Consider the following 17085-nt stretch of genomic DNA (forward strand, 5'->3'; position numbering starts at 1 on the left):
ATGACATCTCTGTATCTGTACACAAGCTCTGTTTTCTTCTAAAATTAGGGTGCGCGTTATAAACGGGTACAATAATTTTCCCTAGATTTTACAAGTAAATTTGGGGTGCGCGTTATACACGGGTGCGCCTTATATTCGGGAAATTACGGTATTTAGTTTCATTAAGATTCATAGATTCATCAAGTAGTTTCCGAGATAAGGGCATTTAGAATGGGGTCAATCATTTTGGAACACCCTGTATATATATCTTTTTTTTTTTTTTTTTTTTTTTTTTTTTAAATAGTGACATCTGAGATGCAATTGTTGCCCGTTTTCAACAATGTACATCTAAAATAAAGACATTGATTGTCTAAAAATGGTTCAATATTAGGTGAAATGTCTTGTTTTCTCATGACTATTTAGAATTGCTCTTCATCTAAAAAAATGTTTTATCCAATTAGCGATTACTTGATTAATCAAAGGAATTTTGTGTATAATACTCGATTACTAAAGTATTTGATAGCTCAAGCCCTAATTGGACATAGGTACTCCCTTGAAATGCACTGAGATGCCAGGTGTGAAAAAGCGTCAAGTGTTCACTTAAGGGGTAATCATACAAATTGTTTCAATACAAAGTTTTGAGGCCGTTTTCTCGGTCAAGCGTCCCCTGATGTGGACTGAACAGGACGAGCTATTCAGGACACATCACAACTACTCCGCAATAGAGCCAGACACCGTTAAGTCAATGGTCACAATTTGGACATGGAGAAGTCACATCTAAACCGGTCTGACGACCATGACCACTCAGGGGAGGATAATTGCCTCCAAGCTGACATCACTCCAGCGTCCAGTGAATGTAAACTTTGGTGATGTGTCACTGCCACATGACTTTCTCCACCTACAGTTACTTAAAGGAGACAATGTTTCCAGCAGTATTTTGCAGTCCATCAGATAGCAGGCTACTGCTTCACTGTCTCCAAACTCCAAAGCAACAATCCAATCAGGCAACCAAGTGTAACATGCATTTGTTTGCCATTTTCATCAAAAAGTGACGTGGGTACCAAAATAACCAGTCCTGAAAGGGGAATTCAATACTTTTTATAATAATCTGTTGTATGCGTCGCCAAACGTCAAAACACACCATTATGTTTGTGAAATAACACTAACTGATAGATTTTTCAATTTTCATACATCATAGGGGCCTGCCATTTTGTCCAATACCACCTTCTGCCGTCGACAGATATCCACTTCACAGCACCTTTGACAATTGGATGTGAATAGCATGTCACCAAACATAGAAAAAGCGATCAACTGTACATCTGTGATGACTAGCATAATCATGGATCACATGGAGTACATGTGGTTAATTACATTTAATGTGTGTTGATATTTCACGTTGCTATGATAGCCGGCTACTTTGATACTAGGTGCAAATAGAGAGAATTAGCTCTATGGTTTTTACAAACCGAGAATGAGCCCAAATAACATTGAGTGGGAGCAGGGGTCACGTTAACCGGATATTTTCCGTCGCTGACCGGTTTTTTAAAACGGTGACGGAAAAAACTGAAGTCCGTCTGTCATTTTGACAGGTTGCAATTCACACCCCAGACCACAGGGTGGCGAGTTAGCATATTAATTAGCTATTGTCTCTCTTAATGCATGACGTCGTTGGCTCTTCTGTCAGAATATTGTAGCGTCACCGGGGGCCGGCGGCGGCACCGTGATTGACACATCAACGCGAGGTTCTTATTGGTGCACCCGGTGTGCCAGCGCGTCATCCAATTGATGGACAAGATTGCCGCCTGTGTATAGACCCCAATCACATGACGTCACAACTCCGCCCCCCTGACCGGAGCCGCCATATTGTGTGTCAGCTCGTCATGTTTACACATTACCGCTACGTACATGCCTCCTATTACGGCGTGTTTTTCTGCTCGTTAATATTAATAATCGAGACTTGAAGTTCTACCGTATTCTGAGAGACCCGAAGATGAGAGCGAGATGGACTGCTGTAATTCGACAAGAAATCTGGGCACCAAACGATCACCACAGACTATGTAGTAGTCTTTTTATATCTGGTAAGATGCATTTAATATATATTTAGAAGATTTTGGGCTGACAACCACAATTAAGATCATTGTGTGACGTTGGTGATTGGGGTCTATATCGTTGCCTCTTTTTCTTTGGGGGCGGAGTTGCTGGCGGTAAGCAGAGTAAAAAGGGAGAAAAATACCACGACTTCCGTGTCTAATTTTTCGCCGCCAAGCAAGCGTTACAATATTAATTAAAAATGAATGAATACTAAATACTATTGAATATGTCATCATTATCATTTTAAAAATTTAAGTGACGGGTAAAAATAGACTATGACCGGATTTTTATGACCCTGTCAGTCAAAATGACAGACAATGAAAATGTCTAGCACAACCTCTGAGTGGGAGATATGAAGTGCAGTAAACAAACCCTCAAGAAAAACATGAAATAAAATAACAGGATGGATAAACCCTTAATTCACTGGACTACGGTGAGAGATGAGAAAAGACCAGTGTGTATACAGGGTCTCAAAATGTTGCCATAAGGTCAGACCCTACTAGCCCTGACACGTTACAAAAACGTATCTAATATTTAGGGATGTCCCGATCTGATCAGGCCAATCGCGCCATTTTTCAGAGGATCGGAATCACTGCTGGAAGCTGCTTTTCTTGGTCAGCAGTGCCTTGGAGTTAGTTATGTAAATGTAACGATGATTGACAGGGGTGTAGCTTTGATCTTGCCAGAGAAGCTCGGTAGTTCTCCTGGTATCGGATTGGGACTGTATCAGCAGATTCTCAAAATCAGGTGACTCGGACGCAAAAATATGTGATCCGATCATCCCTACTAAGTTTATCAAAAGTCTTACCGTCTTCTTTAACAATTCTATAGACAAAAGAAACAATTGGGGGCATTAAATACTTTCCTCTTCATCTTAACACTGGAAAAACGGTTCAACATTTCTAATTATACTGGAATGAACTGAACTGCATCACTTGTTGAAATATGTAACAATAACAAAAAAGCATAGCAAACCGAGATACACACACACACACACACACACACACACACACACACACACACACACACACACACACACACACACACACACACACACACACACACACACAAAAAGTACACAGATGTAATAAATAACCTTGCTTTTCATTCAATACAGCTTTTAAAACTAGCAGAGGAGTAAAAAGTAAAAAGAAAATCTTCTCTAATGCGGCTTATGGAAATGGGTTTGAAGACTTCTGAATGCAGTCATGTGGAAGCACAAACATGGCTTTGCTGCAAGAACAGACAAGCAATGTTATGTTGCTCACTGCCCGGGGGGGATAGTGCTGAAATGTGACTGTGGGTGATAGATGGCAACGATCGGTTCACGGTTTTTCACGCACAGCGACACATTCAAGACACTGTCGGATTTCATCAAGGAGCAGGTTTAGCATGAACATAGATACTACCTTTGCTCTGAGGGGGGTTCTGGGTGCGGTCTCGAAGGATGTTGATCTGGTGCACTGCTCCAAAAGGTTCAAAAAGCTCCTTGAGTTCTGTTTCTGACCAGGAGCGAGGGATTTGTCCCACAAACATCTTGATGGAGTCTGGGTCTGGCTGATCCAAGTGCTCCGACGACCCGTTCATTTTCATGCCGTTGCTGGGGAGGGGAAATGCATGGTATTAGAACAATTTTTATCACTCTAGTTTGATTGTGAAATTACCATGCAAGTATTTTTTCTGCTGTCAATCTATTGGTTATTGGCCAAATGTTTGAACTCCAAGTTCACCATTAAGTTAATCACTTGAATGGAAATTGGTATATTTTCTGCAGTGAGAATCCGCCTTTATAATTGTCATAATGGGGTTTGGAAATTTAGGGCCCAAGCAGTGACAAAAGATTCTCGAATATAATTCTATTAGGGGGGAAGGTTGAAAAGATTTGCATGTCATGGAGAATGCAGTTGGAAACATTTAGCTGAGTTCATAAAAAGAAAAGACTTAGCCACATAATAGTGGACAGAAGAGACGAAAGGCAAAATGTTAATAGAACCTACTCCTCACTTGATTAAAACATTTAATAGGGCATCACATTGGCTTTGTTATCCATGACCCACTTTTGGAGAAACGAATAGGTCTATAAAAAGACATTATTTTAAAAGCAGCGTCACCTTTACATGGACATGTCACTATCAGGTGCCCTGAATCAATATGGGGCCACTCTACTGAGTCACTGCCCATGACAATTTTACTCGTAGTATATTTATTGACAGGGAGGGCTAGAAGACACTCTAGCCCCTTTCGGACTTATATCCCGCTAAATTCCCATGTAATGTGACCCGTGTCATGGCTTTCCTACATGGGGAGATGTACCGGGAATTACCCGAGTTGGACACTTCCAGACTTGTGCCCTGTTGCAAAAAGGTTTAAATCTGTTGTGAAAAGTCACCAACAAAATAATTGTTCTGCTTGATGTGGTTAGTATTACAAAAGGTTAATATTCTCCCTCGCTTCAGTAAAAACAAACCCTAAAATTTGGAAAGCTTCCCTATTTCCGTCTGCTGATTACTCAAAGAAAGTAGTAGATTCTAATACTCCTTTCCCACTGGCCAAAAAACCCATGTCAACCCACTAACAATCGGCTTTTGGTGGCAGTGGGAAAGGTGCAGCGACCCGCCTCGACCCGTGTCAATCAACCCGCCAAGCGACCCGCGTTAAAATCACCTCGGCTCTGATCGTCTTGCAGTGTGAAAGCAAAACCCCGGGTCAACAGTCAACACCCTAATCTACGTGGTGACGTAGGCTATTACGTGATGCGTCATAACAACGTGCCAGTCTCCTCCCATTTAACACGCCCCACAACTGTAGTTACGTCGATGCTAACAACAAAGCTAGTAGAAGAAGAAGAATTCACGTCACCTACGTTGCCTCAGCACAAGCAGAATGTTGATCCTTTGCTGCATTTCGATCATTTTGAGGGCAGTAAAAAGCATGAAAACGGAGAACACAAACGGAAAGGAAGCTTACATGTTGCTCTGCATTGTTTACTTCCTTGATCTGAATGAATTGTCAACACGCATTTTACCGTGATGATGTCACGTAACCTTACGCACGGCTGAGGAGGGGTGGGGGGGTTAGACGGGTGGGGGGGGGGAAAAAGACACTGCTTTTTTTTGTCAATGGGAAAGGTGCCAAATGCCAACTGCTGGTGGGTTGCATCGGCTTGGAAAAAACGCGCGTTGACCCAATAGTTTCAGTGGGAAAGGGGCATAACAGTTTCCAGGTGAAAGAGTGGAGCCCATCCTTTCACTTTGTGGGTTTGATGTATGCTGTATAAAATCAGAGCACGATATTGTGTGTCTCGAAAATATCAAAATGCTCAAAATCCGCTAACGATATATGAGGTTGGCTGTGAACATGTCACGTTTTTCTGTTCCAGATGAAATGATCTTCTGTGTGCATTATTAGCCACAGTGTTTTTTCCAATTTCAACAGTCATCCTTATAGTTGTCCCAAAGCAGGGCTTTTTCTATGCAGCGACGAAAAATACTGAGAATAGCATAGCAAATCGAGCCATTTTTCTTGACTCAACGCCGTCATGGCAGATTCCCAACTACCTTGAGTGAGCTGTGAAGGAAACCAAACACAACAGCTTTCCAAAACTGCTGGTGAGAATGAACTGAAACTATCCACTGTCATTTGCGGCACTAATGTTGTGTTTGGGCTTTTGTGGCACTGAAAGGTGCCAATGAAGCTACAAAAAGATGAAGACCATGTTCCCGGTGTTACATTAGTGAACTTGAAACATTGTCAAAGTGAGAACAAAATAGCCATATTGCACACAGACCTTTGTACACGAGCCATCAATCTCTTACAAATGGAGCCCAGACGCTCAGCTGAAACGCCAAACTCCTTGAGGGATTTAAACGACATGCTAACAAATAGGACTTCCGCTCTCTCTCTCTCCAGAAATCCGAATCCACGCTTGGCTATGAAAGCTCTTATTCCCACAGCGCTGTCAACATAGCCGACGGACTTAGGAACCGTGTGGCCTTAGCCTCCTCCCCTACTAAGCAGGCACCGCAAAGCTTTCAAATCTACACGAATGGCTGCTTCGCGGCACTTTGCGGCACATTTCCTCCTCATCAGGCGAACTGGGGATGGTACAGGGAGTAACCCGCAGCTTCTTTGGCACAGCAGGGGAACAATCACATATTGTTCCCCATGCTGCCGAACACTATTCACCACTCGGCTATAAGCACAATGGCCTGACACAGGGGGAGTCTCAGAATACATGGAAGGCTAACGTCTGCTCAGATACTGGTGGGTGTGCTTACCATTTCTTCGCTTTTATCAGTGTTCTGACGCCATTTTGCTGCTAGCATTGTTAAAAAATAATAATGTTAAAAAAGTATCATAACAAACAATGATTTAAAGAAATGCCAAAAACACAAAATATTCTTTTTGGGTAATAAATGCTGTTCTTTTTAGCTGGTTTTGAGACACAAAAGCATTGAACCGAATATTTAAGTAAACATTTCCAGAAAGTATGTTTCAGACCTTTGCTATTAGTTTGAATGCCCAGTTAATGAGAGTCATCATCATTAGCCAATTATGTAAGAAACACACAAAGAATATGTTTTGGGTAGTTACAGCTACTCTAATATGGCAACTAGCTCGTCATGGTTATTGGGCACTCCACAACTGGGTTCTCAACTCCCATGCATTGAGCATCTCACCCATTTCAGGTAGCTCTCACGCCCTGGCACCACACATTACATTTCTGGCGCCCCCAAAAATTTAACTACCGTTGTCATACTGTAGAAATATAACTAATTCACCTGATCTTAAAAGTGTTCCATATACATTTGGCAGGCTGCAGTTATGTTGACTCGTAACATGCGGTCAGCTGGGATTATCTGTGAATCCTGATAGACGACCCTCAAAAATAAAAGCAAACGATATATTCTGGGCACGCAAAAGAAATTTGTTGCTTTTAATTTGAAAAGCCAAACAACTATGAATGTGCTAAAGTGTGAAACACTTGCCGCGGGCTATGGGGGAAAAATGTTGATATTGAATTATGCGTTTTAAACAAAGCATGGACTATGAAATAATTACTGAAGTCCAAGGTCAAGCCATGTACCTTGTTTTTGGCACAAATGTTGCTGTGTTCATTGACTATAAACTGAAATCGTAAATACATCACCAGAAATGAGGAAAAACACAAGCATTGGACTGACTGAGAGTGCACATATAGGCAAGTAACAGAAGTCCTGCAGCCGGTATCAGAGGCTCTTCCTTCTCCGGCACAAATCTCTCATTTTATAACCTGGACATTAAGTCATTTTTGGTTGGCATCGGCAACAAAATAAACCACACATTTCCAAAAGATCCAGGGGGAATTTAATCTTGTTATGTTTCCAGTTTAATTTTGCTTTTAAGTTTTTCATCTTTCCTGTTTGCCATGTTGATAATTGCGATGTTTGTTTACCGTTTTTCGTCTTCCTGCGAAGAAAGCATATGACGATGGGCCCGCCATGATGTTTACGTCATCAGCCTTTGCGCTGTGGCCCGGGAATTTAACGGTTGTTTTCACACATGCAGCGTTCTGGGTAAATCCAGGACATTATACTAGGACGTTGAATGGAGAAAAACACCTGTAACACCTTTCTTGTGACCTTTTTGTGACCCGAACTGGATCCACATATATAACTACACACATATAGCAACAACTGCATATTTATATAGCAATAACTGCCTTTGAGAGTGCCTTTAAGAGTAACAAACTGTGTGTGGCTGTTTTTTGATGTGCACACATTCTTTTGGACTGACTGTACAATTTCTTATCAGGTTATGCCCGCCACTTTGACGCGGTTTAGCTTATTGCTATGGTTACCAAGATACCTGATACAGACCATCTGCTGCTAAAAAGTACAACGAGTGAACCAATCATATTTGGACACGAGCCTCATCTCCTTAAGAGGTTGAGCAAAACATGTTAAGATTACCATTTTTGGGCAGGCAGGGTGCCTCCTGAGAGCAGGGGCTGGCCATCTCTGTTCTCACGTGGCATGTGCCAATAAAGAGCCGGACATTTCCGGGCCACGCCAGAGTCTGCCATGGATTGACGTGTAATCGCTTGGCTTTGTTCCTGGGATTCTCAGACCTGGAGTGCGGGCTCTCCACTCGTTGTCAACAGGTAGGAGCTTGATTCATTACCAGGGAACTCGTTGTGCTTTAACTGTGGCGTGGGGGTAGTAGCATTGACAACTATATATCTAGCGCCATTGTTTCTTGTACCTGTGTGTGTTTTGACTGCATTGTTGGGGTTATAGACGAAATCAGTGACAATCTAGACCTAACGCTGTGGTTATTCTGGTTATTTTTTTTGCTTGCCTTTGTGGGATTGTAATCAATTATAATCAATAAACTTCATTTATTTGCAATTTCTAATCAATAAACATTGTCTATTTTGCCAAAGTGTGCCTGTTGCTGACTCACTGCAAACCTTGAAATTTCGTAAAACAGACGTGACCCGGTTAATGTCGGTCATTTCCGTGTCAGTCGACCCGGAAATTGCTTTCAGACATTAGGCTACCCGTTTAAATCCCGGGATTTAACCGGAGTTCAGCGTATGTCTGAAAGGGGCTCAAGTAAATAACTTCTAGAGAACCGGGACATCAGTAACAAAGGCTACCCCCAGTAACATACTAATTGACAAGGACTCCCTGCTTAGGCCAGTACATATCCAGGCCCGTTTGAAGTTTGGTAGAAAGCATTTGGATGATCCAAAATAGGATTGGGAGAATGTCTTATGGTAAGACTTAACCAAAATAGAACTTTCTGGTAACAACTTCTTCCTCCACTCATGTTTGGAGGAGAAAGAGTGCTGAGTTGCAACAAAAAAAAAAAAAAACACCACACCTACTGTTAAGAATGGGGGTAGAAACATCGTGTATCATTTTCTGCTGAGGGACCAGGATGACAGATTAGTGTGAAGGAAAGAATGAATGGAGGCATGTACTATCATCAGATTTTGAGTGGTCTTCCAGCATTACATTTATCCCAAACCCACTAGCCAAGGAGTAGCTTCGTAAGAGGCATTTCAGGGTCCTTGTAGGGATCATGGAGGAGTGGCTTTGGAAGAAGCATTTCAAGGTCCTTGAGTGGACTAGCCAGTCTCCAGATCTCAACCCTACAGAAAATCTTTGGCGGGAGTTGAAAGTGAGTTGCCCAGCAAGTTTCAAAACATCAATGCTCTACAGCAGTGGTCCCTAACCTTTTTTGCAGCACTGACCGGTGTGATGTGGTCCTTTTTTTCACGGCCCAGCAGCGTGTGGAAGAAAATTACAGTAAATATAAAATAACATGACAGGGCTAAAAACGAACATTTAGTGCAGGTAAAATGTAACCATACACTAAATCAACCTTTTTTAACAGGGGCCTCTCCTAAAACTTGAAAGCAAATATCCTTGGTCGCAGGCATAACGAGTTCTTCCCCAATCGTGAAAGGTTTCTTGGCTTTAGCAACAGTCGCCTGTAGGTATGATACTCTCAGTGTGTTCGCTTTTGTTCCATCGTTTGTTAGCTTTTAGCCACATACTATGCAGAATGGACTTGGTTGTAGGCCCCTCTTCTGGCCTAGCAGGTTGCACTTTCCCCGTAAAAAAGCTGTCAGAAGACATCTCCGCCCGCAGCACACAGCCAACAGCAGCTAACGTTACCGTTTACATTAACTGACGCTGGCCTGCTATAGGTGTGAGAAAACCTCAGTAATGGTGACCAACCACTAGAGGACAACGTTCACAAATCTCTACTCGAATTAGTAGACAGACATATTGATGTGTAAAAAGTCACAGGCCAGATTGTTGTCGTTAAGTTATTTATTTTTTCTCTGCGGCCCGGTAGCAAATTCGCCACGGGCCAGGGTGGTTGGGGATCACTGCTCTACAGCAAATCTGCATGGAGGGATGGTCCAGAATACCAGCAACAGTGTGTGAAAACCTTGAGAAGATTTATAGAAAAATGTTCTTTCATTGCCAACAAATGGTATACAACAAAATATTGAGAATAAACTATTCAATTCAATTCAGTTTTATTTGTATAGCCCTAGATCACAACAACGCCGTCTCAAAGGGCTCAAACTATTGTAATTGACCAAATATTTTCTACCATAATTTTTTTTTTTTTTTTTTAAATCATACAGTGTGATTTTCTGGATTTTTTTAACCCCCAATTTATCTCTCATAGTTGAAGTATACCGCTGATGAAAATGATAGGCCTCTAACATCTTTTTAAGTGGGAGAACCAACTTGCTGACGAAATACTTTTTTCATATTTTTGCCCCACTGTATGTTGGCTGTATACAATATCATGGTGGTCACAGTATTTTGAATGATTTTTTTTTGTAATTCATTGGATTTTTTTTAAATCACATATTAAATCGCAATATTTAGTCAGGGAAAAAAAATCCCAAATCATTTAGCCCTCATCCAGATTGATGACTAGGTATTTTTAATTTGCCCAATATCACTTATCATCACAGTAACCTAATATGCTAACCGTTTATTGTTAACAAGCTTGCAATCTTTTTAACAAGGAAAGTTCAAGTTTGTCATAGGCTAAAAAAAAAAAAAAAAACTTATCATTGAGCCCTTTAAAAGCCCCATCACGCAAGGAACAAAATGTTCAGGACATTGTGGCGATTATCAGACACCATGTACTGGGCCAACGATGTCAAGATTTCTTTCAAAAGGCGAAGATCACAGCTCATCAAGTCAAAAGGACTAAGAGTAAGACTGAGAAAACAAGTATTTTTCCAGTCACCTTTGCCTTTCTGCTTATGAAACCGACCATAGCCGCAATTAAGTGTTTTGCTGATGGGCCAGAAAGCAGTGATGCCCTCCAGCAGCTGACACACACCCAAAGCGGCCTGCTTCCTACCCCACAGACAGTAAAAGCAGGTGATTTATCTGTGCCATGTGTCTGTCCTGCTGCTGTGCTCTGACCGGGCAAGCATGTCAGCGACACCTCCACAAGACCCGTTATAGCACATCAGCCTCCTTGTCATGAACGTTATGAGCAACTCTTTGGTTCATAGCACAGATGATTGCGATCACCATATGAACTTCTTACAATGGTAACGCAACTGCAATTTGCTGGCACTTGGACATTTACAAACTCTCCATGGAGAAATAAGATGCACTTTGTTTTCCTCAATGTGCGACAGATCAGTCTCCAAGATGTTTTAAAACCTCCCACTGTGAGCTAAAGTAAGAACTCACCGACGGCCAGAAGGGCAACGAACTCGAAGAGCCGCATGTTCATTTGTCATGTCAAACACTTTCCTTATGTCAAAAACTTATGTCAATTCTGCACCATTTTCAGACAGTTACGACAGTACATTGTTTCTACTTCTGAAGCACATAATGTACTAAGGCAGGTTACGACATTGGCGACACTGATATTGAAGGGACAAAATATTCAGAATCTTCATTAAAAAATTTTTTTTTAAAGTGATGCTTTACCATAAGCTCCCTTTAGCTACTCAGAATGAATGATACAGCTTCATTAAGTGACTCAAAACGTTCACACAAAATAAGAGAAATCTTTTTTAAAATCTCCCAAAAAAAAACGTCCAAACAATGGTTCCAGCATGAACCAAGTTGGGCCACTCGAGTAAAGATACCATGATACAGAGGTCTTTAGAATGTACAATTCTGCCACCCTTATCTAAAAGAACATACAACAGCTTTCGTCACTTGTTATCAAAGTTAAGCACCTGTTTGTTTGCTAGACACACAAGGAAAGAATAGTTATGACCAGTCCTTAAAAAAAAAAAAAAAGTCACCAATAGTTGCACATATAAGTGGAAAGGGCACCACGGTCATCAGACTTTAGCATACAAGTCCAACAAGATGACTGTTGGACATTTTTGTGTTTAATCTAGGGCTGTCAAAATTATCGCGTTAACGGGGGGTAATTAATTTTTTTTAATTAATCACCTTAAAATATTTTACGCATTTAACACACATGCCCCGCTCAAACATATTAAAATGACAGCACAGTGTAATGTCCACTTGTTACTTGTTTTTTGTCGCCCTCTGCTGGCGCTTGGGTGCGACTGATTTTATGGGTTTCAGCACCATGACAATTGTGTAATCATTGACATCAACAATGGCGAGCTACTAGTTTATTTTTTTATTGAAAATTTTACAAATGTTATTAAAACGAAAACATTAAGAGGGGTTTTAATATAAAATTTCTATAACTTGCACAAACATTTATCTTTTAAGAACTACAAGTCTTTCTATCCATGGATCGCTTTAAGAGAATGTTAATAATGTTAATGCCATCTTGTTGATTTATTGTTATAATAAACAAATACAGTACTTATGTACCATATGTTGAATGTATATATCCGTCTTGTGTCTTATCTTTCCATTCCAACAATAATTTACAGAAAAATATGGCATATTTTATAGATGGTTTGAATTGCGATTAAACTTTTTAAGCTGTAATTAACCTGATTAAAAATTTTAATCGTTTGACAGCCCTAGTTTAATCACAACAAGGTTTTGTTCAAAGATATGCAGTACTTTGGAAAACGATTAACATTTTTTTTTGCCTTATTTCAGATAATCATGAGGACAAACTGAATCATGAACACTTTCTGGATATTAAGCATTCTGAAATGTATATAATACCCTGTTTGTTTGGTCTTTTTTTTTATATAAATGCATGGATGTTCAAAATTATTTTTTCATCCAAACCATCAATTAATATAATCAACAGACTAACCGATTGTTAAAATAATCATGAGAAGCAGAGCTATACTTTAAGGCCCCAACGCTGTGCTGCTAAAATAATTCCAAACATTTAGAATTCCCCCACACATTGCCTTTACTTAAGTGTTTGTCAGAGCTTGCAGTGTCCAACTACTGCGATGTTGCTGTAATTAAAATATTGATTATCGGGCAGCTGTAGTAGGGGCAAGATTGCAAACCCATGTTGTTTCCTTCTCTTTTACAGTAGAAGCAGATTTTGCTTGGTAGCCTGAGGCTGTGGCGACACGCTGCACATACACAGCTATTACGCTTTCTATTTGACATGGTGACAACTGCTGAGGGAAAAGGGAAAAAATGGGGGAGGTCTGTCAATCAAAACAGCTGCTTGCTAGCTATTACACAAGTGCCATAACAACCTGTTCTGAAACCAGCAAATTCAATATTTTTTTTTTAATGCTGAAAGCTTGGCTTTGAGAAACTAAAAAGCTCCTCCTAGATGATCCAAGTAGCTAATGAGAAGCATTCTGCACCACTTCAGTTGTGCAATAATTACTGTGCAAAAAAAAAAAAAAAAAAAAAAAAAAAAAAAAACCCTGCGGTCCACTTTCCTTTATTTCCAGGCCGGCGGTAACTGCCATTCATCTTCGCGCGGCCTGATTTCATTGTTGTACGTCCCCTGTGTGAGGACAGACGCGCTCAATCAAGACTTTCATTGGTCCATATGCTAAAAGGCTGGCAGCATGTGAGGATGACAACGCCTGCGCCATTAACTCCGTAATGGCACCTGGGGGTCCCTGGAGGTCGCAGATGATGATGCTCAAGCAAAGCCAGGGTGAGCCAGTGGTGAAACTATCAATGGGCAAATCTCAAATTAATTTCAACAGAGCAGAAAAAAGGGGGCAATTACACCTTCACTTAACAGCCTGGACTCCCACTTGTCTTATTTGTGTGGTGGAGGAATGTTGGATGGGAGACAGAACACTGCGCCGACGACAACTAGGACACTAAATGAATAGCAGGCACTAAATATAGTCTGCATGCTGCACACACGAACTAACTGCTCCACAAAAGCATCAATCCACAGAGAAAGACTGCCGTTTCCGAGTCACTCACTGAAAAGATGGACCCTTATTTAAAAGACAGCTTTTAACATTTAGACACAACATCATTATTTTTAAAACCTGATAGAAACCACAAGATTCTACCAAGGGAAGTGTGTGCGCTCCAGTCTTATGTAACGCTTCCCAGCATCATCTTTTGTTTGTGACTCTTGTCACAAAATTTGCACAATCGGTAATCTGGCCATCGCACAGTGCCGAATGGAAGCAAAGGGGAGAAATGCTATTAATTTAAACGGGGTGTACTTATACATTCAGCATATCAGGTAGTCTTGTCAAAAAGTGAAAATTACTTCAAGTGGCACACTATTAACCTGAGTTTTCAATGAAAATATGCCTGTAAAACCACATTTAAGGTTCAGGTTTTGAAACGCTATCAAAAATAGCAAAAAATATTTTAGAATCCAGTATTCTAATTACTATGCCATTGGAGCATTTTAGAGTGTATTTTTTTAACCCCTCGAAGTATTTTTTTAACCCCTCAAAGCCAAAATATAAAATGTTTTTGATTTCAAGTAGTTGCTAAATCAAGAAAAAAAATACATAATACTAATAAATGATAAAATAATAAAAAATATATGTTTAATTGTAAAAAAATTTTTTCCAAAAGCATTAAGGCCGCTTTGATCTGTAATTTCGCCATCACCCCAGAAGGCATCAAGGGGTTTTAATACTGAACAACACTCGGCCTCTTTGATGATCAAGTAACAGTTATGTCCCTTAAACCTCCTTAGACATCTTGCTGACAACCATTAAGCTCTTCATGGTGCAAGTGAATATTTTTGGTCATTTAAAAAAAAAAAACTAATATCTGTATATACCTATGTGGACATCACTTTTAGGTCATGTAGGCCATAATATTAACTTTTTGTATCCAAGTGATTTTTTTTTTTTTTTTTAATGATTAAACATTACTGTTTTTTTATATTAAAGTCAGACGTGACATACGCATACCAATAATGACGTGGAATTAAAATACTAGCGATTGCTTCTGACTGAATTGAGCCATGGCACATTTCTGAGATGACTGAAAACACTTATTGTAATCGATTATCAAGTCACTTTTATCTTTATAAGCTCTTAAAAAAAATTCTGACCTGTGTTGCTCGACTTATTAGACTTATTTTAACTGTAATTGGAGTCTTCAACAAGCATTACACGCTACGAAGTGTAGGATGGATCTCTTTAAGAAAAAAAAAAAAGTCTGAATGTGTGTCCATGTCAGTGGCATGTTTCCAAATCAATAGGTGTCACTGTTTGTAGTTGTACGTTTGGTTAGAGGTTTGCGAAATTTCCGATTCTTGAATTATTTGCGATTCGGCCGTGGAAGATTCGAGAACGATTCACAAACATCCAAATTCCGATTATTGAAATATGCTAAATAAAGCAGAACTAAAATACAATCAGCGCGGTTTTCGAGACGCGATGAGGAAAAGACCGAGAGTAAACATCATGCTTGTCATTACCCAGGTAATGACAATGCTTAAAGAGCATACGACAAGAGAAAAAATGTCTTAAATGGCATTATTATGTGAATTAGAATCATATTTTGAGACGATTCGACTATATACAACAATTTAGCAAAGCACAGATGACGAGAAATTAGTCTTTTAATCTGCCGGTTAGCCACGCCTACCATTATAGGGCTTTAGCGTCCCCAACAGGTGGATGATGTCAGCGGTAGACTGGGCTCATCGGTTTTACTATTTAGCCCATTGAGGGGGAATTATTCAGAACGAGGAAAACGCGACGAAGAGAGCGGCAAAATGTCATTGTTTCAGTCTCTCTACTTCAATATTTTTACAGGATATTCTTTTTATCCAAGTATTTTCCCCAATTGCTAAATAAATGGCATGGTCATGACAAATAACAGTCTTGTGCTGAAAGGAATATGAAATAATAAAAATGCATTTATTCAGGACGACATGGCAAAATTACTCCATAATGGTCAAAACTGTCGACTTCACCTTTACTGTCGCACCTCCAGAACGATAGTTTATGACACCTAAATCGGACATATGTCATTTCCCTTCCCCGGCTTCGGAGAATGTAAACAAACCAGAAGGCGTGACAGCTAGCCGACATGCTAACCCGAACCGAGTGATGTTTCAAAGTCTTCGAAGCGGAAAATCACACATAACTATACTGGATTATTTGACATGACGACCCGGTTGTCGATTGTCTTTGCGGATCGGCAAACCGCCCGGCGGAGAGCAATTTACAGTTCGTTCCCCGGAGGAGGGTGGCTGGAGTTGTTGTGCAGCTAACGTGCTGCTGCTAATGAGCATTAGGAGGGCTTTTTACATGCCTATCAATGATCAAACGTAAGTAGTCCTTCATTTAAAGGAAGTTTGAAGTGTTTACTTTGTAATCGCTGTATTTGTATTTGACATAATACAAAACAAGATGTTTACTCACTTCCTCGTAAGTCCAATGGTCGCACAGTAAACATCCACGGTGAATGGGAACCTTTTGAAACACCAAAAAGGCGCATACGCCTCTCCCTTATACAGAATGATTTTTCTGCAGCCGTTTGGCTGGCGTGATGCGAAAAATAAACGTATTAATCCGCAAAATCAGCTGAATCTTTCGTCCTCATACACAACAGTACACTGTAGCGTGAAGAGGACGTCTTCTACCGTACACGTCACAGCGCCCTCCTCCTCAATGCAAGACCGAAGCCGGAAGTCACTCATTTTCATGGCGCGGGATTCAAAAAACTAAATAAAAATAGCGATCGCTTCCACACACATCCAAGCGGCCCATATCATTCAGGGGCATAAAATACCGCGTGTATTATGAAATAAACATGCTTTTTCGTGTCACAGGCACTTTAACTCACGGCTCTGGTTTAACTAATGCCGCTAGATAAAAAAAATACCTGACTGCTGCCGACAGCCGCTACAAACTATGTCCACATAATGCTACGGTAGATATCACATGAATAAAGAACTAGATGCGAAATGACAGACTCGGCGGCGTTAGCAGCACATGTATAGAAAACTAGATGTGAATTGACAGACTTGCCGGCGTTAGTAAACAGCCGCCATCTTAAAGCAGTTGACTGAAGGCTGTTGCCGCAAACCTTTCAAGCGAACCTAATGAACTTTTTATCTAAAATACTCCTAAATCGGCAAAATCTTGACTTGAATCAATCTTTAAATGAT

At 40.4% G+C, this 17085-nt stretch overlaps 1 protein-coding gene across 2 annotated transcripts in view; it reads right to left on the reverse strand.

Moving 5' to 3' along the window:
- LOC130916840 (CUGBP Elav-like family member 2) overlaps positions 1 to 17085 on the reverse strand; it is a 60252-nt gene that overhangs the window by 28467 nt on the left and 14700 nt on the right. For both annotated transcript variants that reach the window (XM_057837873.1, XM_057837874.1), the window contains exon 2: positions 3480 to 3670. In XM_057837873.1, the coding sequence (XP_057693856.1) occupies positions 3480 to 3670 (191 nt within the window). The remainder of the gene's footprint in view (positions 1 to 3479; positions 3671 to 17085) is intronic.

Source organism: Corythoichthys intestinalis, chromosome 5, assembly GCF_030265065.1.
Source record: "Corythoichthys intestinalis isolate RoL2023-P3 chromosome 5, ASM3026506v1, whole genome shotgun sequence".
NCBI lineage: Eukaryota > Metazoa > Chordata > Actinopteri > Syngnathiformes > Syngnathidae > Corythoichthys > Corythoichthys intestinalis.